Source organism: Hakea prostrata, chromosome 7 (genome assembly GCF_041222555.1).
Source record: "Hakea prostrata isolate BN-2017 chromosome 7, UWA_Hpros_2, whole genome shotgun sequence".
NCBI lineage: Eukaryota > Viridiplantae > Streptophyta > Magnoliopsida > Proteales > Proteaceae > Hakea > Hakea prostrata.
The window spans coordinates 23181108-23207770 of record NC_142606.1 but is presented as its reverse complement, the minus strand read 5'-3'; the positions used below and the strand labels follow the sequence as shown (position 1 = coordinate 23207770).

Sequence of the window (26663 nt, the reverse complement as noted above, 5' to 3'; positions counted from 1 at the left end):
TGTCTGGTTAGGGCCAATCAAGCTTGGAGCTACAACTTTCAATCTATTTGCCAAAAGCTTCACAATAAACCTGTAAACAAAACAACCCACCGCAATGGGTTTATAATCACCATAAGTCTCTTTTACCATCCCCTTGGGAATAAGGCTAACCTGGAGAGCTTCACCTGGTCGGGAAGGGAAGGCCTCTCAAAGAAGTAGAGGATTGCCTGGCAAAAATCTTGCCCTACAATGGCCTAATAGTGTTTATAAAAGTGTGCTCCAAATCCATCAGTACCAGGCGAACTCATATCACTGGCTGCGAACACTACTGGCTTAATCTCCTCCTTTGTGAAAGAGCGAACCATATGTGCAAATTATCTAATTATGCAGTTCATCTGACAGCTTGATGAGATGTAGTTGGATTATCTTATGTAATGATATATACTATTTTCCTTCATCTGAAGCTTAATGTTTCAATCATTCAATGAATATATTTCTCTTACATTAAACTTGAAATTTATGTCCTTTCTGGCTATGTTTATACTTGAAACCCTATAAAAAGTTTTATGCTATCAGTGAATGTATTGATCCAAAGTTTCATAATATAAAGTAATTAACTTAACATGTTGCAGTGAGCTCTGACAGAATCATTACAAGTATTAACAAATTTTGAAAAAGTTTGTAAGGCTAAAATATTTTGACATGATTAATATATTTGCAGGAACAGGTTCCTACCGACTTTGACTCAGAAAGCTTACTTTATAAAATTTTGTTTCATTTTCAAACCTAGGATGATAGGTCAGCCACCCCATGATTATGAGATTGACCAATGCAATTTTATCACAAAGCAGACCCAAAATTCAATACTGCCAAAGTATACTATACAGAAAAGTTGCAAATCGGGGGAAAAGGTTAAGGAAGAAAGGACAAGCGCAAGGGGGAGGGGTCAAGGGAATTGCCATAGTCCTGCGATGCGCAGGACTGTCAACCTGAATTTTGGATCATCATATCCAAAATTTCGGTCAAGATTTTGATCTTGACCGTTGAATATTAACAGCCGATATCGAAATCTCAACAATATTTTGATCCGGCAGTTAAAATTGTTTTGCTTGATAGTCCAGCGCATTAAATATGCAGGACTGAAGCAAGGTCCAGGGGAAAGTGGGGGAGACAAAGAATGGATGGGTTCAGATCAGCCAACCGTCAGATAGGAGTCCGGATCATCTTCGTTGTGCTTCCGGAATTTTTAAAAAAAAATTATAATTTTTTCTTTCTGAGCTCTTTCTATTTTTGTGGTAAAAAAAAAAATCATTATACTCCGATAGCCTACCACTAGATCCAACGAGGCACAAGAGATTGGCCCATATTCTAGGTGAGCCTCGATGCAGAGATGTCAAATCGATGTCATGTGGAGTTCGGTTTTCAAATAATTTTGTACTCACATTCTACTATTACACATTTAGGGGGTTAATATTAAATATCTCTCCTAAATATATTATAAAGCTATCCATTAAAAAAAATTAAATATTACAATTATCAGCTCCTGATTTCTTAAATTTACAAAATCAACCAACATTTCTCCCGATTGTACAAAAACCTAGACTTAGAAGGCATCGTTCTTTGCAACGGTCTCTTCGAATCTTCTTCGTTGCATGGTCGCGTTCGAGTTCTCTTTTGTTTGATCTCCATCGCACCGTCGGTCAAATTTTGGGTTAGAAGGAAAAAACATAATCAGGTGAGAAGAATCAAAACCTTAATCGAGGAACGAAATTTTACCCATCTAATCTCTCACTAGCTTGTTTACTATTCGTAGATTATTCACTTCAATTCTTCATTGTTTTTGTGTTGCTCTTAATTATTATTTGACACATCCTTGATCAACCCTCGAATTCCTCCAAAACAACTTTAGACATAATCCGACTCGGTGGTTGAGAAGCCACCTCCAAAGGTTATGTCAGTAAAAGCACCACCACCGAGTTGCAAGCTTGATTAAAAGATGAGAATAGAGGGAAATAATCAATTACCTTATCTTTGCGTCGTGCTTTGATTTATATAGGGTTTACCTCTTACTGTCAATTCGTTAGATCAATCCACAAGTTTTATAATTAGTCATTCGATCCTATAGAGTTTTCCTCCTCAATGTGGGTTCTTTCATGCTTACAGTACTTTTGGGTTACTTCTCGGACTAGTCCCAACATGGTCGATTGAACCGACCATGGTTTGATCCGGTCGAATGTTAATTTTTACTTTATCATTATTTTTTATTTCCTTCATTAAATCATCTTCGTTAATGTTGAGATTCACAATTGGACTTTTCTAGTGTTTGGCACTCATCTTCTTCCTCATCCCGTGTTCTTTCTTCTCGTGGGAAATCGTGGTTAAGGATGGATGCTTTGGTGGAGGTCACCAACTTGATAAAAGCTGGTTTTGGTTCTTTGTCTCCGATTATAAATTTTCCTTTCGTTGGGTTATTTGGCCTCATTGGGTAAATTTGACTATCATTAGGGATTAGTTTGTAAATTTAAAAAGTAATTTATCCAAAAATAACTTAATTACAATAATACCCTCTCTCTTTTTTCATCCGGCAGGATGAAAAGAAATGACATGCGATAAGCGCGAACGAAAATCCACCCCCCCCCCCCCCCCGAGGATTTCAATTCTATGTGGGAAGGTTTTGCTTGGGGGCTTGTCTAGGCCATATCCTATGTGGACCTATAAACGGATCGGATTTGGCTTGGATACAATAGTATCTAAATCCAAATCTGATTACCAAAACCATAATCCAATCTGAATACGGCTCTAGCAGAAATTTAGAGAAATTTTATCAGATATCCAATAATAATCCGATCCAATTATTGATTGGTGATTGTTATTTTTTTTCGATTATCGATTACCGATTTTCGAATCCGATTATCATCCATTCAGAGAAAAAAATGTCAAATACTTTATTTTATCCAGATAAATTTTTATTCAGATATTATCCGATCCGATAAGCAATTATCTAAATCCGAATCCGGTTGTTTAGCGGACGGATACATATATTTTACAGTAAAAAAATTTGAAACAGACACCCTTAAACGAATACAAATGCGAATTTGGAAGCGAATTTCAGCTATCGATTCACAAGTCTAATCCTAGGTTTGAGACCCATTTCCAGAGATGTGAAGCCTACCCGAGTTCTGATTTGTAAAAGAGACTACCCCAGGGGGATGGACCCATACTTAAGATATGAGACCCGAAATGTGGGGCCTATCCACTGTCTGAGGTCAAAATTTTGGGGGCTGGATACCAACTTGGAGGGGCCCCTCCCAGAGCTCTCAAATCTTATCAAACCGAAAGTCTGTTTTCATTCAAAGCTCCCACTAAGTCATCATGGATTTACAGAAAACCAGGTGAAAGGCAGAAATCTCTTTTACTTTATAATCCAAGATGGCTAAAGAAAGAGAGAGATCCCCACTACTTGTGCCTTGTCTTTATTTGCCTCTACTTTGTCTATTTAACCTCGCATAAAGATCACCACTAGCAGTATGTGAGTTATATGCTTTCCATTTTCCTCATTTTCTCTGTTACTTGCTCTGCAACAACCAGACTGGAATAATGTCTCCTCCTAGTGCCAATTTTAATGCCTCTGGCACCCAAAACTGCAGCAAACAAGCTACCGTGACTGAAAAACCATCAAATACTCGAACCATAGGGCATTTCCCAAGGAACTCAGTGGCACAGAGAGCGATTTTTGGGTGCAATAGCCCTTGCACCGATGGCAGGACACGAAGCAAGGAATCCAGGTCATTGCCGAGCAGGCTAAGCAAGGTTTCTTTGGCTGATGACTGCTCAAACTAGGGAAGGGGCTCTACTTCTACTTCATGCTACCACACCCAATTGTGAGAAATAATGTTGTGTTCGAACTAGGTAATAGCATTTCAGTAGATGGTGTCCTGTCGACATATATATAAATGTTGTCGAGAATGAAGTAGCCTTCGCCATTCGAAATCTTTCAAGGCCAGATCAACAGAATCATGGCCTTCTCCATTTTCACACAATCATACAAGAAATCCAGTAACAGCTTCTGGGAAAGTGAGAGTAAGGTTGTGAAAGAAGGGTTAATGCTGCATACATTTAAAGAACTCCACACAAAGCCTTAACCCCCCAGTGAAGATAGCCTTCTGCGCGAGGTATACCTTTTCATTTTGTTGGGTTTAAGGGCTCATAAACTACGTATGTTGAGCATATAGAAAAGAAATCATCGCTTCATCACAGCTTGTAAGGTTACATTTTGTCCTGAAGCTAATTTGAACAGCATCCCTTAGGGATTATGTACACCATTTAGACTACTATAGAATACGCAGAAATTTTCAATATCAGTAAATTGAGCTCATAAGTCATAACACAACTTGATATGAAACTATCTGAAAAGGTGAAAGAAAATTGAGAGTTACAATTCAAGAGCATAACTAACAAGCTGGACAAGATCATTTGTTTAAGCTTGGATCCCTGTTTCCGGCTGCACAAAAGAGGAATAATGCTCATAACAGAACATGGAAGATGTCACAGACTACAGCAAAATTGAGATTGAGAGAGACACACATAACTGAGTATCAAGATTATAATAAATTGGGAACCAAAGGTATATCCCATTCTTCTTTAAATTTCGCATCATCCACTTAAGAAACTCACCACTGTAAATCTGTTGGATTTAAATCTCTGAACTGAAGATAACTCAGGAGCTATTCATTTGTATATGCTGCGGTCTACCATGAATACTAAGAGTTCCAACTGAAAGATAAGGGAGTGGAAAATGTCTCCCTAACTTAAAACGCCAACAAACTCTGTACTCTCACAGGCAAACAATATCTAAGCTTCTTCAGCCAAGATACTAAAGTTTATCTATTCAAGAAGGAGATTCACGCAAAAATAATAGAGGAAGCAGTGACAAGAAAATATTGCACGGTGGCATTCATAAACATGGAAAAGTGAAAGCTGATAAATGTGTGAACATTTTAAGTGTATTACTACTTTATACATGCTATCACCTTCAAAATTTTAATCTACAAGAAACCTAGTCCATCTGCATTCAAACCATCGCCTCCCATTATTGGACAGTCAGTTGCATCATGGCCAAACTGGCCACAGCAAGGCACAGAACAGCGTCTTCGTTTCCGAGAAATGTCAACTCCATCTTTAGGTCTTCGTTCTTTCAGCTTACCCAAACTGCTAATAGAGTCATGGGGATTCCCAGTAGTAAAACTGTGAACAATCCCATCAGAATCTTCCACTTCTGGTAGAATCAACGAGTCAGATGGACTATCATAGGCAATACCATTTGCACAATGAGTCGACCGAGGAAATTCTTTGATGCGTGATAACACCATGGAAACTTGCTCACAAGCAACATCAAGCCGTTCCTCTGTTTCAACTGATTCTGTAATGAGTGTTGAAACCATGGACTGCAATAACTCAACCTTCCCTGCATGATCCCTTGGAGTAGCATTTCGGAAGTTCTTCAAGGAAGATGAGCAGATATTACTCCAACGGCTTGGTAAATACTGTTCTGGAATGTGGAAACAGTTATTCGTTGACAAGACACGGAGAACATGTCTACAAAGAATGCCCGAAAACTCAAACTGATGGCAGCTACAGCTAATGAGCTCTTCACGAGGGACCCAAATCACTTTAACCCCTCCATCCATTTGGGTATGGTGCCTTACAATGAAACAACCATCTTCTATTTGAAGTGAGGCAAATTGTGGAGCCAACACAAGCTCTTCTTGAAGCTTGCAGAAAGCATAAGGAGTTAGAACACTAGCAGCATGTGATTCAATTGGTGACCCAGTCTTGAGGCAGATTTTGTTGTGCTTTCGTTGCATCTTTTGTTTCACTCCTGCTTGATCTCTGAAGTCAACAATAACAGCCACCTACAAAGACAAGATTGATATATAATATTAAGCTTACGAAATAACTCAAATAAAACCAAATAAAAAGGCAATACCTGCTCGACAAAATGATCTAGTTGAGACTGTGCACTCAAAAACCGTTGGATAAAAGCATTTACTGACTCTGAGTGAAAACTACTAGTCATTCCCGCAAAGAAATAGCATCTCAAAAATGGTAGTGCCCAAAATGCCCTTAGAGCATATAAGCTGACAATGTGCTTATTTGCATGGAGACCATATGCATCAACCATGTCCCTCCATCCTATTTCAAAATCCTCCACCATGTCCAGACTATAGAGTCGATGAAACTCGGCTTTCCAATTATCATACTGAGACCCAAGGAGTACAGAAAACCAATCTGAGAACTTTGAAATGATGTGCCAAATGCAAAAGGCATGTTTTGTACTTGGCATTTCAATAGCAATAGCATCTTTCAGCCACATGTTTTGGTCCGTCAAGATTGTTTGTGGAGCTGACCCTTTCATGAAGCCCAAAAAAGTCTGTCATAAAAGCAAAAAATGAATATTGAGAGTGCAAGAACAGTCTAGATGGTCTAAACTGATAATTTGAGAAGTAAAACATGCAAGTGTACGATCCATCAAGGAATGAGGTCCTTGAGTTATTATACTATAACAAACTTTCTTTACCTTCAATGCCCAAGAAAAAGATTGCATATTCTCATCCCGTAGAAGCACACAACCAAAAAAACAGTTCATGCCATGATTGTCTACTCCAATCCAAATTCCTAGAAGCATATCATAGGCTTCCAAACGGTGAGTAGTGTCAAAAATCACAGCATCTCCAAAAGCTTCATATAAACGAACTGATGAAGCATAAGACCAGGCAATATGTTCCAACCTATTATGTGCATCAATCTTGAAGTCATACTTGAAGCCAGAATCTTCATCCTTCATCTTCTTGCACATTCCAAGAAGATCTATAGCATCATTGTCCCGATCAACATTTCTGAAGGACTGTAATAGATTTCTCACATCTATCTCCGTAAACGGTAAACAACCTAGCTTAACACCTTTCTCTAACTCCATTAATCTTAACATTTGTCGCACTGACATCCCAGATTTTGCAAACATGCAAATCCTACTCTTGTCATCTGCAGATATAGTGCAATAAGCAGGAAGCATACTCACTTCATTTGATTTGAGTAGTTCATGGTTGTGAACATTGCTAAAGCCTGTAATACGCCATTCAGGGACATCAAAATCTGCCCTTTTAACGATTCGCATGTATGCTTGGCAACCACAACGTGATGATTTCCGATTCCTTTGAAGCTTTCCATCATCAGATGGCTTATTCTGAGGATAGCCACCACGATGGCAAGTGAAATCCCTCCTTGTGATTCCCCTACCAACCCCATCTTTCCCTCGAGTACGGTGGCGTCTGATTGAAAAACCACATTGCTTTGCAAAACTGCAGTAAAATTCATATGCAGCATCTTGAGAAACAAACCTTTGGCCAATAAATGGAACAAGGTTGACAGAAGTTTGTCGTGATAAAATTGTTTCTTCTGGAATTTCCTCAATGGTGCCAATATCATCTGGAGACAAATCTGTGCCATTTTCAGAAGTTTCCACCACTAGGCTTGTTCCTTCAGGCATTCTTTCCATAGAAGAGAGATCAGGCTGCAGATATAATAACTGCATAACAATGTGCAACTTGGATCACTGTGAAACAAAAAAAAGCGAGAATTTATATCTGAAAGACTATTAAACTTAAGGTAGGAAAATTGTTTTTCTGTTGGAATAGTTGAGAAATAAACAAGTGTACTTGCATGTTAGAAAACATACTACAACTAGAATGTCACAATACCTCAGTAAGGTTTCTCATTTATTTTATGGAGACCTTTCATTAACTACCTACCCTGAAGTTGATTAGGTAGGCAAATATCTTACGCAGCTACTTCACATATCCATCTTTCATTCTTTCCTTTCTTATTTTTTTAAAAGCAAACAGCATCAAACTATAGGAGCACAATGACTGATGTGCGTGTTTGCTTCCTTTCTATTGATTGACTGGCATGTAATTTTCTCCTAATCCACCAAAACATGATTCTTTCCCTTTGTAAGACTGCGACAGGTATGCTGTTTTAGATCTGCATGAAGAATAGGCTGATTGTCACATTCTTATAAAAGGCCTAGAAAATGTTAATAATCAGAAACAATCAACTACGAAAATGATGTCAATTCCATGTAATTGGACAACATTGGGGTAGGAAGTAACTAGTGCAGTTTAATGCAGGTACACATTATGGAGCCTGGTTAGTTAAAATCCAATACCAACGAGAAAGTTCTATTCATCCAGACCCCACAACAGAATGGTAACAAATTGCAAATGCAAATAAAAGACTTTTTCCCAAAGGCTGGGAGATTTTTATCACTATGAAAATTTCAGTTGTCGGCAATAAAAAGGGCTACAGATTTCACAGCATTAGAGAAGGCTACAAAACCTAGGTGTTAAGGTTCTGAACATTAACAAAAAAAAAATTCCATTGTTTCTAAGAATGGCAGGTAGAAGGCAGATCCTCGGAATGCATCAGCACACAAAGATTCTTGGAGAATTACCAGACTATACAAAATGAGTTTTGAGTTCACCAAAATACCCAGTGAACATTTGGTCTTATCCAATGTCTGAAATTTTGCCCCATGTCGGGGTTTCGGTAGTCGGTGAAACCACCGAAACCCCAACATGTCAGCAAAATTTCGCCGACATTTGGGAGGTGTTTCAGTCAAATTTTGGATCGGAGGGCTATTTCTTACCATTTGCATTTCCGTCATATCTTGTGATTCCAATTACAAGAATCAACCAATCTTCTCTTACCATATGCATTTTTGTCATATCTTGTGATTCCAATTACAAGAGTCAACCAATCTTCTCTTACCATATGCATTTTCGTCATATCTTGTGATTCCAATAACAAGAGTCAATCAATCTTCCCAGATGCATTTCAATCATATTTACCTTATGCATTTCAATCAATCTTTGGTTTCGACTACCTTGCCAAGTATGCTCCCATCCACAATTGACTGGCTCCCATAATTGAAAACCAAAGATGGAAAACACTGAAAAATCAAATTAAAATTCTCCCAAAAAGGGGCAAATTTTCGCTGGAAAATCGACTATAAATGACAAGAAATTGCCAAATCTATCGCAATAATTTGAGAAATTGGCAATGTTTCAATCATTCTGCGATATATCGCCAAGTTGTTTCGCCACCTGGCCACACGACGAAATATCGCCGAAATTTTGTACCATGTTCTTACCTACCCAACAAAGAGTAGGACGTCCATTATGTTTTCCAGGAAAGCTGTATCCTAAGGTCTAAGGATTGCTTATTGCTTTGACTATTTTACCCACTCGATTATGATTCCAGGTGTGCTAATCAGAAAAAGCCCTGGGCAGTGGTCACAGGAGAGGATTCAATCAACATAGCTTTGCATGTATGTAACAGGTCCATGGTTCAAAATCTCACTGAATTTTAACAAACTTCAGATATTTTGGCCATGCTGAGACAAGATGCTATGTTGAAATGAGAAAATGCAATATTTTGGAAAATTCAGCCAAAAAATTGCACTGTTTCACAGAGATTACAGTTTCAATCAATTCTAGTACCTTGGTTACACTTCAGCATTTTACACCCCAAAATGGCTAAGCAAAACTGAAGAAAAATTACAATGTATTGGCAAATTTCTGGCTCAGGAATTTTGGTCTGGACAAAAAGGCCTTCCAAGATGAGAGTTAATGCTACAAGCAAGTCTCTCTTCATAATCCAAGTGATGCACATCTCAGGTTTGAAAAAACCCATTTGGGGTACACCGTGGATCCACCAAATGCGCAATATTCAAATATTAAAAATGATGGCAATTCTATAAATAAACTGAAGTTCCAAAGAAGGGTAGAATTGTGATTGAATCGATTCTTAAGGATCTTTAAGGAGACAGTGGGATATGCATAAGAAGGCATTTAAATTAATGATTAAGGGCAAATTTTCAAGGAAGACAACATTGAAGGGACAAGTCGGAATAATATAGAGAGGGAAAAAAAGGGGGGAAATTAGGAAAAACAAAATAACAAGATTAAAACTAGACATGCATGACAGCCAAAGCCAACAGAAACCTGGTCAATGCTGACCGGCAGAACTCTTCCAGAAGGGACTCAATAAAGTAGAAGATTAGATCCCGGTTGCAAATCCAAGACCCTCTGAGATTCAACCATCAATCGCTCATTTCAGCAGGCTAAAATTTTAGTAAGAATTGCTGAAACCAGAGAAGACATTAACTTCAAATCCAGGTCTACAGTAAGGTCAATAACTCCCACCAGAGGGATTCACAGAGGAAGCAATTCCAGGGCACGACCCACCGAAGGAAAGAGAAAAACTTCTAGGGTATTAACTACCCAAGGGAAGACAAATAATGCCCAGAAACTCAGTATGGAAACAGGAGTTGACAGCAAAAACAAATCAACCAAGCAACAGAGAGAACGAAAGCTGAGAAGAAATAAAGGGGAAAATAGGAATCAATCCTGGGAGTGTGATCCAAATAGCAGAAAGAGAATATCAAAGGAGTATATAGATTAGATCTCTGAACAAAGCCCAGGGAAGCAGAGGTAAGTTCATTCCATAAATAAATCCAGATTGTAGGGTAAAATGCTGCTCTGTAGAATTAAGAGAACAAGCCCTCATCCTATTCTGAAATTGAGAGCAAAAGTTAATTCTTAACTTCAACTAGCAACTACAACTCTATAAGTGAACAAACTCAAACTCCTACTAGTTATTAACGACTAACAAGATGAAGATAAATGAAAAGCAAATTTCATTATTATTTATAATTAATCCATGTCTAACTGCATCACTAAGCAACTGAACTATTAGGTGTCAGGCAGAGTCTCAAGGGTCACTAATAAGCTACCAAGTCTCTGAACATCACAAACAGCAAAACCTCATAAACAAGAAATGCAACACTAGAAACAAGAATGAAAAGCCTACGGACAAGAAAGCCCTGACAATTTTATCAAGTCGGTGATGAAAGAGACACCCTGGATGAGCTTCACACGACCAGAGAATCTAATCAAGTACACTACTGAGTACTGACAAAGAGAAGAACAAGGCAAGGGTATTTCAATTCATTTCTAACTGACAAAGGTAACATGCATGCTGAAGGTCCTTATATGTAGGATAGAGAAAACTTGCATTGGATAACCAAATGAAATGGCTAGAAATTTTGCTAAGAGAAAACTCGATATTATGTAATAAGAAAATTTTACCAAATGTATGGTGCTTTCTAAGGCAAAACATTAACATTCTCCTAATGTTCATTGAAACCAAAGATAACCTTCTCACTATGCTCATCAAAATAGACAAATTGACTAGACTCACTACTTCAGCCTTCTCCCTTGGAACAGTCAACGCCCCATAATTGTGTGCCCCTTTACTCATTTTATTTTACTAGTACACTCTCACGTGCACATGCACGTGGATTTTCACTTAGGTTTTAATTATATAACTTCAAAAACTTAAACTAAATAAAATTTTATTAAGAAAGAGCTGAGAGAATATTGTGCTTATTTTTTTAGCAAATTTGAGAAACATGTTAATTTGCGGAAAGAAATGGCTGAGGTTGGTTTTGCTTGCCCTTCTCTAAAACAAAAGTCTACCAGTGAGTAGGTTTTTCTTGCCCTTCTATAAAATCATCATGGTAGACTCTTAATTTAATGTTATTATTGGGTGGAAGTCTTGAGGGTGAGAGAGAGAAAGCAAATGGGGATGAAATTAAAATGGGGAATTTGGGGGTTTTTTTTATTTTTTTATTGCTAGAGATTTTATAGTTTTGGTTGAATAAGGATTGTTATTGGGTGGAAATAGGGATGGTCTTCTTTTTCTTCCTATATTGTGGGGATAAATTAAAGGAAAGCTTTCTCTCTCTCCCCCAGTACTTACTCTCTATTTACTCTTACTTCTTTCTCACAAGTTTCACCTCTGATCCCCCCCCCCCAAAAAAAAATGGAACTCTTAACTCTCCTTCTCCTCAGATATTTTTAAAATGGCCAAATTATCTTCTATTTGTGTCCCTTTAGTCGATCAAAGCAGTTCCTTTCTTTTCTTGCATCTTTTTTTTTTTCACTATAAGGATCCATTATATGTGATATGTGCTTTTATTTCTTTTATTTTTATTTTTTATTTTTCCTTTAATGGATCATTATAAGAGGGAAAATTTTAAAAAGTATATCTAATCATGTTTAATAGATTTTGATAAAAGATGGACGAACCAACGAACAAAAAAAAATTACATCTAATCACATTTGATGGATTCCTATAAAAGAAAACGGAGAAACAAATAAAAAATCTATAAAAGAAGAAGAAAGGAAAAATTATAAAACATTAAAATACATCTAGATATGTGTATTTTCACAAAGAGGGAGAAATGGGGAAAAAAACAACGAAAAACCATTAAAAAATCAACATCACCAATTAAAGAGGTAAGAAAAAGGGTAGTCTGGCCATCTTGAAATATCAAGGGAGAAGGAGAGGTAAAAGTTTGCATTTTTTAGGGAACCAGAGGTGAAACTTTATAGAGGGAAGCAAAAGTAAATAGAGATAAGTACAAGGGAGACAGAGAAATTTCCCCTAAATTAAATTTAAGTGAATGAGTTTTTAAAGATGGACTCCTCTTTTAAATTTCCTATACCTTCTCTTTTTTTTTATACAGTGTACTACTTAATGTTCATGTTTTTTTTTTCTTTCCTTTTTTCTTTACCCCTCTTATAACAGAGTCCAATGAACGTCTAAATTTTATTTCCTTTCTCTGTTTGTTTTCATTTTTTATTATTAAATTAGGGAACAATAACAGTTCTTTTTTCCAAAGGAGGGAAATATGGTCGGAAATTTAGACAGTGGAAATTATTAAAAGATAACAATCTATTGTATGAAGAGCGTGGTTGACTAAAACTCATGGAGAATTGTTCATTTGACAATGGCTAAATTGGTTTCCTTTATCTTTCATAGGGTTAACTGCCAAACTTCTTATTTTGCCTAACTTCTTCTTATATAGAAATTTAATTATATATTGATAATGTGATAAATTAAGAGACAAAGAAAATAATTAAGATTTAATTATGATTTAACATATTAAAATCTTAAAAGTTAGTGAAAAAATATAAATGAAAACTAACCAATAAATTTTCCATTTTGCATCTTCCTCCTTTTGGAGTTTTTTAGTAGAGAGATTTATTTTGCCCATACATATTCCTGAAATAAGGAGGAACTTTTTTTTTTTTTTTTGGTGGGGGGGGGGGGCGGGGGATGTTGCGAAGGAATAAGAATTACCTATTTTTCCCATTTTCTTAAGATGTTTTCTGAAAATAAAATATAGAGCAGTTTTTTTTTTTTTTCGGGGGGGGGGGGGGTTTGAGATGCAATGGAATTTTTTTTTCTTTAAGTAATACTTATAGGAGAGAAAGGAGGTGACTACTTGTAAAAAGGCAGATGATTTAATGTAAGGGTGTTAGTTAAAGGGACGTAGCTATGATGGTAAGAAGGGGAATTTATGCAACACGAGCTTCTTCCTTTTTTTTGTGAATATTATTTATAAAGAGAAATAAGGGAGGTGAATATTTTGTAAAGAGGCATATGGTTTGGGGTAAAGGGTGTTAGTTGAAGAGATGTAGCTATTGATAATAAGTAGGGGTATTTCAGTCCAGTGGAAAAGTATACCAAAACCTGGGTTTGTAATTTTATATAGTAGTACGATTTTTCTTAATTATTTGTCTCTTCTAGGATCCACGTAGCTAGTTGGAATAAGGCTAAGTAGTTGCATTATTGTACAACTCAAACTCAATCTAACAAGACAAAACTGAAGGGGGAAAAAGAAGAAGAAGAAGAAGACCAAATCCTAACTCAAATTTGAAATACAGTAGACTAAAAGTGTCATGTTTCACCCATGCCCAAATAACACCCAAGGGGCCACATAAAAGAAAGAAAATCACTTAAACTCAAATCTAGGGTTCAATAGATTGATGCAAACCCTGGGTTACATCAATTGGCATCAGAGCTAGCATGAATCAGCAGTAGTCAAGGTCTGGATCAATCTTCAAGATCCTCTTCTAATGAACCAGCAGTAAATTAGGGTTTAAATTTGCTGTTCTAGGTCTGATTTCAGTCGAATTCTCAATGGACAGTGGCTATTTATGGCTTGTAACTCGGCTGTTCAGGTCTGGATTTCAAGGACAGCAACGAATCTTCTTAATATTCTTAGAATAGGTCAATTAGGGCTTAGCTCCTTGCTGCACAGATCTGAATATCAGAGAACAGTAGCCAAGTTGTACTCAAAGCACTCTGAAAATCCTGCAGCTACGCTTGGGTTTGACTTCCAATCCTTGGATCTTGAGTGGAGAAGTTTAGGGCTATGTTTAGGGTTGAACTAGGTCCAAAAATAAGGGAGAGTATTCGTTTTAAACAATCTGTAATTACAGAAAACTTCCCAGGTTAGGGTTGGGTTTGTGGTTTTCAGGGTTTTTGAGATTCTAGAGTTTCTAAGGATAGGGTTAAGGTCAAATGTAAGGTAGGGGATGGGGGTGCTAACCCTAAGGCAGTATGTAAAAGGGAAGAGGGTTTATGGATGAATTCACCTTCTAGGGTTAGGGTTTTAACAGAATTCCAGAGATTCCAGATTTTGCCACAAGGGGGCAAAAAAAAGAGAGAATGTAGAAAAAGAAGAGAATGAGACAAAAGGGGCTGTGAAATGAGGGTAATGAGAGGGAGGGGAGTCAATTGTGGTGTCCTAAGGGGGAACAGGGTTGCAATCGGGATAGGGGCTGGGGATAGCTAGAGCTAGGGTTTGGTGATGGGGGAGGGTGCTGCAAGGTGTAGGGAGAAGGGGGCAGGCTGTCTAGGGGTTGGGAGGGTGGAATGGGATAGGGGAGGGGGCTGGGTCATACTTGCTTAGGATGGGGGCAGTTGAGTGAAAACAGAATTGATGAAGCTTCTAGTTGCTACAGGCTTGAATAAGATGAAGAAGATGAAGTAGAATTTGAAACAATTCATACCAGGTCATCGGCTTGCCTCCCACGACTCCAAGTCTACTGGTTTTATTTAATTCTCAAGACTGATTTGCTTACAATGAGGAGGGGGCTTTTTATACCCTTACAATTGAGGGAAACCAATTAAGACCTAACCCAGGAAACCTACTTGGACTCAAATTAGGGAATCCAATTACAATTCTACAACTAAAAAAAAGACTCTCAAAACAACTAGAAAATGAGTCTTCTAGAGAACTCCTGAACAAAAATAACTCGCAAATTAGACAACCAACTTCAAGAAGGAATCCTACTTAAATAAGGACTCTTCAATAACTTGATCAAAACAAAACCAAAAAATTTTAAAAATAGAGGTAGACTCCTAACAGCATTCTGCACCTAATTATCCCTACTAGGGCTCCAAAGAGGGGGTAAAATGACCAAACACACCTGGTCAAATTCAGCCAGCCCCTGCTGCCGCATGTTTGTGGGCTGAAAATTGGACCCAAAATATGAAGTGCCTTGCGGTTGGCAATCCTTGTTACATTATAACTATTATAGGTCCTGCTGTAGAGTCAAGAGTGGTTCTCTCATTGAACCTCTTCTGCATTACTGAGAGGGAACAGTTCGATGTCAAACATGAGGACAATGACAGTGACGATATCATCAAAATTTAAAATGTGAGATCCCATAAACAGCATCAACAGTGCGAGATATATCAAAAACAAATTGCATGTCAAATTGAAGGAGGTTACCATGAATCCATGACTGATGATGAACAGTTCTCTAGAGTTAATGGGGTCCCTATGTTCTAATATACATATACTTCTTACAAAGCACATTTTTGGTAAAATACCCAATGTTACATAAAATATTCAGCACCAGAAATACCAAACTTTTTGTTGGATGAATAAACAATCATTACCATAATGACAATGACAAGATCATCAACATTTCAAATTTGAGATCCCATGAACAGCATCAACAGTGCAAGATATATCAAAAACAAATTGCATATCCAATTGAAGAAGGTCCATGAACCATGATTGATGATGAACAGTTGTCTATTGTTCATGAGGTCCCTATGTTCTAATATAGATGTACTTCTTACAAAGCACATTTTTAATACCCAATGCTACATAATATATTCAGCACCAGACATACAAAACTTTTTGTTGGGTGAATAAATAATCATTACCAAAAGCCCCAAAGGGGGGAACAAGAATGTAAAAAAGGGGAGAGAAGGGGGAGAGGACAATCTTTAATTACTAGGCTGGATAGTGGGGCTTAAGCCGCAAGTAACAACAATAAGCATGTTCCTTGGTGAGTCCAATGCCAGAGATGGGGAACAAACCAGAGCTTAGAGGAAACGTAAAAGTAAATGGCTTTCCAAATCGTGTCCAAAGACCTAGAGTTGGCTCTAAAGACCACCTTGCCAACAAGGTCACAAATAGAAGAACCAGCAAAGATCTTGAAATCCAAACCCAAAGGAGCATCTTGAGCAAGGCCAAATGGAAGCTAAGGCTTCCCCCAAAGAGAGTGGGAGAACAGACAAGTGAAGAAGAGATGGTCAAGGTTCTCAGTGCCATTCCAACAGAGGATACAGTTGGGGATAGCAGGGATATTGTGGTGGAAGGAAGCCCATATGGGAAGGCAAAGGTTAAGGGATCTCCAAAGGGTAAGGGACTGGCAAGGGATCTTACCCATAAACCAAACTAAGAGGGCCCAAGGGATCAGGATGCAAGCGTGGTTCTAGGCGAAGGCCGTAGAGAAGGTGCTAGAGGGGGAAGGGAGCCGAAGGTTCTATTAAAGGAAATCATTGGAAGGGGGGGAGATTGTCCAAACCTATGTGAGACTTAATTAAAAGTGGGATCGGGGATCGAAGCCCAGAGGAAGGAAGAGAGGCTAGTGGATTTAGGGATGCGGTACTCATAAGACAATACATGGCCCAAAATGATTGTGGAAGATGCCCCAACAGTGCCAAGGATCAAGCCAGGAGGAGAAGGAAGCCACTAGAAAATAGAATGGAGGTGGCAAAGAGCAAAGGGTCTCCGATGCAATAGGGGTTGGAAGGGAGAGGAGCAGTCTAGATACAATCAAATTTGAGGAGGTAAGAGTAGACACAATTGACCCAAACGGAGTAATGCTTGGAAGAGATTTTCCAAATGAGCTTCATCAGATTGGCTACATTATATATATGGATTCTATGGATACCAAGACCCCCTTCAGATTTGGGGAAGTAAATTGTTGAGCAACTAATAAGTGAAGGACAGGGATAGATTCATAGCCCTTCAAAAAAAAGGGACAGAATAGGGGCCTCCATGGCTCTAGTGGTGGTTTTAGGGATGGAGAAGATTCCACACCAATAAAGGTAGAAGGATTGAAGGACTGACTTGATTAGCACTACCCGGCCGACAAAGGAGAGAAGCTTGCCCTTCCAAAGTTGAAGCTTTTGTGGATATGGTCAAGCATGGGGGTGCAATAGTAGCTGGTAAGCCTCCTAGGCATAAGGGGAAACCTAAGATAAACCACAGTAAAGGAACCTAGCATGAACATGAGCTATTGAAGAGAGGCTTGAACTCAATCCAAAATCCCAACCAAAAAGAGGGTTGACTTTTCCAAGTTCATACGGAGACCAAAGAGGACTTCAAAGAGGGTAAGGGAGGAGAGAATGTTTAAGATGGAAGAATAGGAGACTTTGGAGAAGATCATGAGGTCATCCCAAAACAAGGTGACTCAAGTTGAGAGCTTTGCATTTAGGGATTTGGGAGATGAGAAGCTAGTCTATCTTGGATAGATAATATAAGAAAGGACCTCTAGAGCCAGAGAGAAAAGAAAAGGGGAAAGCACGCAGCCTTGACAAATCCCAACACAAGACAGAAAGAACCCTATAGGGGAGCCATTAGTGATAATGGAGAAGGGAGGAAGAGATACAGACCTCAATCTAATGGATGAAGGAAGGCGGAAAGCCCATCGCTGAAAGGACATTAATGAAATCCCAACAGAGGGAGATAAAGCCCTTATAGAGGTCAACCTTAAAGAGGGCGGCAAGGAAGTGGAAGGACCAGTCAAAGGAGAATGTTAACAACGAAGCTTCTCCCAGCGACGAAAGCAGACTAATTCTTGCTAATTAGAGAAGGGCATCACCGACTTAAGCCGATTGGCAATGATTTTGGTAATGAATTTGTAGAGAAGGTTACATTAGGAAATGGGCCTAAAGTTTGAGAGGGCGGTGACCCCAACCCCCATGCCTTTTGGAGATGAGCTGAGGAAGATCTAATTAATAAAGTAAAGCTGGAAGGGTTTAGGATGGTGTGAACGAGATCATCACAAACAGAGTCTTAAGAGGCTAAGAAGAATCCCATACTGATGCCGTCAGTACTCGGGGCACGATTGATCTTACGAGAATCAAAAGCAACCTAAATTTCCACAAAGGAGGTATGGCATTGAGGGACTCAAGGAAAATAGGCTGGATGAATTTGTTAATTAGGACTGGAGAGAGGAGAGCGAGGGGGGAAGGAGGGGGGAGTAAAGAGGGAGAAGAAGAAGGTGACAACCTCTTGCTTGATGATGTGAGCATTAAAGATCCAAATTCCATTTCTGAAGAGGAGAATGGGGATGGAATTTAAAATCTGGCATGCACTGAGGGAATGATGAAAGTAAGTTGTGTTTGAGTTCCCAAACTCTAATCACTTAACACGAGATTTCTGACAATAGCAGCTCTCCTCTTAAGTTGAGAGTGGGTCAACCTAGATCATAGAGTGCTCATGAGTGAGATTATCACCACAAGCAGAGAGTCAGGATGAGACCTTACCAAAGGAGGAGTTCCAAGCTTTAAGGGAAAACATGGTATTATAAAGCTACCTAACGAAGGCCACAAGGGGTAATGAGTGGCAATGGATAGGCTTATCCCAGGCTTTCCAAATAGTAGGAAGGAAGCATAGGTCGGAAGTCCACATGTCAAAAAATTTAAAAGGCCAAGGCCCAAAAGAGGATAAAGGATGAAAGTGGAGATAGGCAAGGAGGTGGTCAAAGACAATAATAGAAAGAAAGGACGCATGGGAGGAAGGGAAGCAGGAAAGCCAAGAATCATTCAGAAGGAAGCAATTAAGGGGAGTAGTTTGCAAAAAGGGACTTTTCTTCCTCAGCCAAGGCTCTCATTATATAATCTATTATATCTACTAGTATCCAAATGATTATCAGTTATAGTCCATAACCTATTATAACAGATGGTTACTCAAAAAAAAATTAGAGAGGCTAAAATATAAATATAAATCGACATCAAAGAGAGCCTCAAAACCTGACCATGCACAATTAAGGTCAAAAAGAATAGAAAGTCAATGAACAATGATTGGGCCATATGAAGAACAAAAGTAGCGTGTAACAAAATGAAAAGATACGTCATCAATGGCACTCAACAATCTACCCATCAATTATGGTAACCCAATAGAGGGCTGAAGAGCCAATCCACTTTAATAGACCAACATGAACAGCAGCATCAATGGAATAATAAATGAAGCATGGGTATCAAATGATGCTTGCTTGTGTAAACTACCATAAGTATCCTCTTATTCATGGGTGATTGACTTCTGTAACCTAAATGTAACAACTGGAAAACAGAAATTACATTTATAATATTATAATTTATAACTGCCTACACCTAAAGTACGGGGAGAAGTTTACTCTCCCCAGTCTGTATTAATATTTTTTAACTGAATTTCAGCTTAGAAGTTTACTCTTTGTTTTCCACTGGAAGAAATTAACTACAATGTAGTTACTCCAATGACAAGTTTAAATCCTACTTATAAGCACGTGTACATTTTCTTTTATATGAGAATTGAGCAAAACTCATATTTGTCATTGCAATGATAAGAAAATATTAAATAAATCATACAGGATCCAGTTAATTGGCTGTGTGTTATCATTGCATTTCGGGGTAATTAGAGGAAAATATCGACAACGCCAGTTTTTTAGCGAACCACATGAAGGCATCTCCCGTCCACCTAGATTACTACTCATCCCCCCTCTCCCTCTTCAAAGGTCCTAACTATCCACCCCCATTTTCTGGCATCCTGCAATAACCGCTCTCCATTTCAATGCCCCAAACTGAACACAGGCTTTCAAAGGGAACCCTCCCCACATGATTATGTTAGATAAAGTATGAAAAGGGTTGACATAACCATATGCGTATATAAACTTAAGTTCGCTTCCAATTGATTTGCTTCTTGGGATAATACCAAGTCCATCTAAAACAAGGTGATAAACAGGATGATGTTTCACAAAGAATCAAAAAAGGGTGGATGGAGTGGAGAGATGTGCCCAGGGTTTTGTGTGATCGACGTATTCCTTCAATACTCAAAGGAAAATTCTCTAAAACTGTTGTGCAACCAGCTAAAATGTATGATGCAGAGTCTTGGATTGTTAGAAGCATCATATAGAAAAACTTAGTGTAGAAAAAATGAGAATGCTAAAATGGACGAGTGGCAAAACTAAGAAGGATAGAATACAGAATGATCATTTTAGAACTCATTTGCAAGTACCTTCAACAATTGATAGGCAATGAGAAAATCATTTAAGGTGGCACTTCACATTCGAAGAAGGCCTTTAAATACCCCTGTATGGAGGAGTGATTTAATCTAGATTAGAGGAATTAAAAGTGCTAGGGGCAAAACTAAAATAAACATAGGAGAAGTGATGAGATAGGATATGCAAGGTTTAAGCCTTGTATATAATTTGGGTTCAAATAGAGCTGATCAGAAGCCAACGATCCATGTAACCGAGCCCATTTAGTTGGGCTACGGCTTGTTGTTGTTGTTGTGTGCAATTATTCAAATAAACTCATTAAATGTAAATTTGAGGGGGTTCATTTATGTTTGAATGCGTAACTGTTCTAATAGAATCAATTGTCTAAGACTAACTGGTGTTGGAGTGGGACCGTAGTATTACACTATCAAAAATTACATATATAAACACTTAAATGTTCAATGCATTTGAGTGTCATTATTGACCCTGTAACCTAAATTTGGTTAGAAATGGCATACTTGGAGAGATAAGAAACAGAGGAACTAACCTGAAGGCCAGCTTCCTGAATGCAGCTTAGATTTCTATATCAGTTGAAACCCTTAACACCCCCCAATTCTTCTTACACACCACTCTGGCAGCTGGTCGAGAAGGGTTTACATTTGACAAGACTGATTGATAATTTAAACCAATCCCAACATGATTCAGTACCTAAATTTCCAAAATGTCAATCCAGATCAAGGATATGGAACGTTAACGTCAAACCGGATCGTCAGAATTGAGCCAGAGAGCAGAAGTCTATCACAAGCGTTACAAATCCCTAAAATCCATGCAATTCGATCAGCATTGAAGACAATATGAATAACGCATATTAAATTACAAACGGATCAAGGGAGGAAGGGATGAAAATGACTACGATTACGGTAGATAAAACTATAACGAATAATGGACAGAAAATTAAAGAAAGAGACAAAGGAGAGAAATTATAAAAACAAAGAAGAAAAGGCGGGGAGATTTGGTGCGGAGTATCACGCATCCATGGAGAAGGATAATGAAGTTATAAGAGACGATAGCTATCATGCGCTGTGAGGTACTCGGATTCTGTACCTCATAGTCCAGTAAAGAATAACCGACCGATGTGCTGCCGTCCAGTCCCGGTAATTTCGCTCCCGACGAGCAGAGGTACACACTAAGATGCGCCCTACGCGCACGGAGTCGACTGCTCACACAAGAATGTCGTGCTCCTCTCACTCTGATGCGTAAGTTAGAGCCACGACAACCCTAATCCGAGGGAAACCTCTTCGTAATGGAGTTTCTCCGGCCCTCCGCCGTTCACCCCCAATGAGCCCATGGGTTGAAACCACTTTCCCCATGGACTTCATCTATTGGGTCAAAAAACATCCACAGCCCATACCTACCCTAAAGGAGGATTATCTACCCCCACCCCAAAAAAAAAAATTCAAGACTGGGCCTGAAATTTTTTTTTTGTTATTAATTTTTTTTTTAACTGAGGTATGCCCGTTCAATTTGCGCACATCTTAACTACATCCTTAGAACGGTAATTTTATAATTATTTAAATATACAGTAGGGTTCTACCTCCGACCTAAGGAAAACTATCCTTCCAAAGCTAGACTATTCGAGACAAGAACTTAGCTGTTGGATTACATATTTACATATCTCTGCCTTCCATGGTGCATGTATAAACCTATAATAGGGATGGAAATGGGGTATCCAGCTAAATATCTGAAATTTTACTCAAAAATCTGGAAGAAAAAAATCTAGTACAAATAAATATCCAAGTAATGATATAGAAAGAGCTTGGCAAAGAAAAAATATATAAGTAGAAATTGAGGGACAATACATATCCAAGTAATGATATAGAAAGAGCTTGGCAAAGAAAAAATATATAAGTAGAAATTGAGGGACATATTGTAAAGAATGAGGAAGTGAGACTGGTATTTTTACCCCCAAAAAGGGGAAATAAGACTTGTGAGTCTAAAACATAGGATGGAGATAGATTTGTGTTGAGGAGTAAGCTATGGGTTGCAAAATTCAAGTTCATCTTGTCCATATCTATTCTGAAACATAAAACAAGATAAAACTAGCACCCACATCATGCACTTGTGCTGTATCATTTAATTTGATTGATGATTATATGTTATTTTCTCCTGCCATTATTCAAAATACATCACTGATAAGCATTATTTTGTAAGATTAAACAAATATTAGGCCTCCACATGAACCCTGCAAAATTTACAATCCTTTTTAGCACAAGGACACCATCCTTCCTTTGGATTGACATCACTTCCACTCTGGACATCAAGAATTTGCAATCCCATGGAATCTATTTAGACTCCCTTCATCCATTGGTAAGTAAAAAATCCAAACCTTTTCCTTCATTCTTGATAGGTTGAACTCAAAACTTTTGGGGTGGAGGGCCAAGCTACTCTCTTAAGCTGTGAAATAAATCCTTATCAAGGTTGTCGCTTTTGCCTTTCCATTTATGCAATGTCTTGTTTCTTGGTGCTAAATGATCCATATCATAAAATAGAACAGACAATTATGAAGTTTTGGGAGAAAAATGATAAAGGAAGTGATATTCATTGGGTAAGATGGGAAAAGCTATGCAAAAGGAAAAAGGAATGAGGCCTTGGATTTAGGGACTTTAGGTGCTTCAATTAAGCATGGTTAGCAAAGCAATATTGGAGGCTTCTTACCTTCCCTGATTGCTTATGGGCCCAAGTTGTAATATCTAAATAATAGAAACAAAAGTCCATATTTGATGACGTGTCAAGGAATTGCTCATGGGGATGGCAGATAATATTAGCTAGCAAAGATCTCTTACTTCCAAATCTAGTAAAGCAAGTAGGGAATGGGCAAAGCATTCATATTTGCCGCGATGTGGCTCCTTTCTATTCCATTCAAAGGAACAATTAACCCTCCAATGCTTCATGGTCCCACCACTGTGAATCAACTAATTGTTTGGTTAACATTAAAATGGAGAATCCCTCTTTTGCAATCTTTATTCTCAGAAGAGATAATGTTGGAGGCTATTTTGTTCATCATACTTCTTTCACCTGAGGCAAAAGATTCACGGATATGGAGCAAATCAAGGTGGGGGTATTTCACAATAAGATCAGCTTATTATATATGCCTCTCAATCTCTGATTGCCAAGGTAATATTGCTTTCTCTTCTTTAGTTTCTCCTTATTATAAAATCATTTGGAAATTCCCACTCTACCAAAGATAAAACACTTCTTGTGGACAATCTCACATGAGGCATTGACTTTGAGTGACACCTTATTTCTCATAAAATGTGCTCCCTCACCTCTTAGTTTAATTTGTGCTTATAGCAACGAGTCTTTTGTTCGTGTTTTTTTTTTTTTCATTGTAAATATGCAAAAGAAGTTAGGCATCTCCCTTTAGAACAGACACCATAGAATTCACAACAGTGTCTTCATTTGACTTTATTCAGTTTATACATGCTCGGTTTCAGAATGGTGCAGATTTATAAATAGTAGATTTAATGTGGAGTACTCTATGCTAGTGCATAAGGAGAGCACGCAACAGTGCTTTGTTTAGGGGAAAACCCTTCGGTTGTGTACATTCTAAATTTCTTTTATTTTCAGGGTTGCGAAATCCAACAAGTTCAAGCCCAATTAAACCTAAAAATTTCTCTCCACCTAAAACTACAACAAGTTTGGAAGAGGAAGATACCTTCCACATTTATTCGGATTGTGCTTGGAGTAAGGAAAATGGCAAAGGGGGTAGAGGAACCTCTTATGGTATCACTATGGTAACTTTATTGCAGCTCGAGTTGTATCATGTAGATGTCCATCAACCTCTACTATGGAGTGAAACCATCAGTGATGGTTTGCTAGTGGCCAGATCAATGCAGGTCTCTACGCTGGAGATCTATTATGACTGTCAGCCACTCGTTGCAACACTTAATGGCCAAAATCAATATTTGATTGGTTCACTTGCAGGCTTATTAAGGAGATTAGGAATCTAGGAACTTGCTTGTCTTGTTTGTCCTTTTAAGTTTATTAATTTTTGACATATCTCCTAGATTCAAGACTCTTTGGGATTACTTTAATGACAGTTTCTTCTTTATTAAATTGATCTTATTATTCATTCTGGCTCATGATTATGTTATTATGTCGATTGGATATGATTGTATAGTAAACTTGATCTTGTGGTTGTGGATCACTCCCATGGGTATTCAACTGGATTCGGTACCCACTAGGTGGGATGTGATAGACTAGCATCAGGGCCAATGTTTATTCCTAATGACGAACCATGGTAACTGAGGATCTTGGGTCATAGATCCAGAAGTAACCTATCAATACTAGAGTGAATAATAGGTACGACTGTGAATTAAAAACAAGGATAGTAATGAAGCATAAAACACCAAGCTTGGACAATGCATAGTAACTAAAGTGAAATAAATAAACACACCACACATAAAGGAAATAAATGCATGACAATAATTGAGAGGAAACAATCATAAATTGAAATTCATTCATTAACTGAGGAATTTTACATGAGTGAAGGCGTGAGTACATGCTATACAAAAAGAACAAATTAACTAAATTGAAAAATACACACAAAAAAAATGTTAGATATAGAACAACAGACTAAAACTCCCAAACAAGCGGCCTGTGATAGTAGTGGCAGCATATATGAGTGAAGGATTGTGTTCCCCCAATGGTGGCATATATGAGTGAAGGATCCTGTTCCCTCGGTCCTCCTGGTCCTGCATGATGCAAAACTCATTCTCCATCTGGCACTAACGGGTGTCCATCTCTATCAAACGGATATTTATGTCACTTTAGCGGCTCGCAATCATGTTAAGCTGTGTGAATAAGGCTCCCCATTGAGCTGAGTCTGGTGGTGCAGCTGCAAGCTAATCTGAAGTAGCCTGGGAATGGGAAGAACTCCCTATCTCCATCTGTCAAGGTGGGACCACATCCTGGTCTTTATCCCCACCAATGCTCCTTTAGAATGTAGGGTAGGTCGAGGATGTGTGCCAAGGTCCGAGTGGAGAAGTGGATGAATGTCTCCCTCACCCTATTAATGATAGTGAGACGCAACTACATTGCCCATTGTTCTCCTCCTGAAAGGTCATGTTGCTGTAGAAATATTTGAGGAGCTCTAGGTAGGCCGCCACATCCACGCTAAACATACACTCCCAACCAAGGCCTTGAACCTCTTTGTAATCCCGAATGCATCTAGGTCTATGGTAACCACTAGCCTGCTATACTCAATGGGGGGAGTGCTGGAAGGAAGTCAAATAGAGGTCCTCAGCTTCCTTAGTATCGAACAAGTCCGGGCGCTAAACACCTAGCCACGGCCTCAACCTTGCATGGGTGCATGGTGTCCTCCTCTATGTGTCATGTGAGGATCTGGCAAGGAAAGGAAAAGATGAGAAGGTGAGAAAGGAACTAGAAGAAGATTGTAGATATGAGACAAAATATTAAGAAAATGAGTTCAAGAGTGTGAAACCTATGGTTAGAAGATAGTGTGAGTGATGGAGAATGTGTTTGAGACAAAAGATTTCACTCTAATGTGAGTTTCAGAGAAAAACCCTAAAGTCTTTTAGATTTGAAACAAAACCACTATAAAATTGTGCTGAGAAGAAAGTGATGTTTGCCTATGATATATTGGAGAAAATCTTGTGAAAGATGTTGTGGATGTGCAAGGAATCCCCAAAGTCACCTTTTGACTCAAATGAAAAATTTCTCCAGAGCAAGAGTGAGTTTAGAAAGGATTGGGAATGAAGAAATGGGGGTAAACAGTCTGCTCTGGTGCACTCAGGTGGTGGTCGCCTGACAGGCAGCCCCCACCATTCTGAGGCAAAGTTAGAAGGGGAAGGTCGATAGGGAAGTCACCCCAGGTGACCTGGTCCACTCTACTCTCCTATTTTTTTATTTTTTTTTTTAAAAGAACAAAAAAGAAAAAAGAAGAGAAGCTTGGGGCTTTTTTCTATGATTTGTAGGCTTGTCGCCTCCACCTCCGGCCGATGGTAAGCAGATATGAATTAAGCTAATACCTAAAAAGACATAATAATAAATCATTTACCCAATAAAAAATATATAATAACTACACTTAATATAATTTATTCGATAAAAAAAATTAGCCCTAATTAGCAAGATTTAAAAGTATCTTATGATACCGTACAATATTAGTTAAATATGTATACACACATT

The 26663-nt window shown here is 38.3% G+C and overlaps 1 protein-coding gene across 6 annotated transcripts; it reads right to left on the bottom strand.

The window, feature by feature from the left end:
* Positions 1 to 4970: 4970 nt before the first annotated feature.
* LOC149010648 (protein FAR1-RELATED SEQUENCE 11-like) lies at positions 4971 to 21807 on the bottom strand. Of its 6 annotated transcripts, none has more exons than XM_089161693.1 (6): positions 21561 to 21807; positions 21004 to 21273; positions 7737 to 8019; positions 6557 to 7591; positions 5966 to 6409; positions 4971 to 5891 (listed from the first exon to the last, which is right to left on the bottom strand). In XM_089161693.1, exons 4-6 carry the CDS (start codon positions 7568 to 7570, stop codon positions 5025 to 5027), a joined length of 2325 nt encoding a protein of 774 aa, XP_089017819.1. In that variant the 5' UTR covers positions 7571 to 7591; positions 7737 to 8019; positions 21004 to 21273; positions 21561 to 21807; the 3' UTR covers positions 4971 to 5024. The 6 variants fall into 6 exon arrangements, with proteins under 6 accessions (XP_089017819.1, XP_089017815.1, XP_089017820.1 ...); XM_089161689.1 differs by having other exon boundaries at positions 6557 to 7564; XM_089161694.1 differs by having other exon boundaries at positions 7788 to 8019.
* Positions 21808 to 26663: the final 4856 nt, after the last annotated feature.

Excerpts from the sequence above, each read along its gene's own strand:
- LOC149010648 (XM_089161689.1), bottom strand. Across the intron at positions 6,410-6,556 it reads CTTTTTCTTGGGCATTGAAG|ACTTTTTTGGGCTTCATGAA; the intron begins GTAAAGAAAGTT and ends CTTTTATGACAG. Across the intron at positions 5,892-5,965 it reads TAGATCATTTTGTCGAGCAG|GTGGCTGTTATTGTTGACTT; the intron begins GTATTGCCTTTT and ends TTGTCTTTGTAG.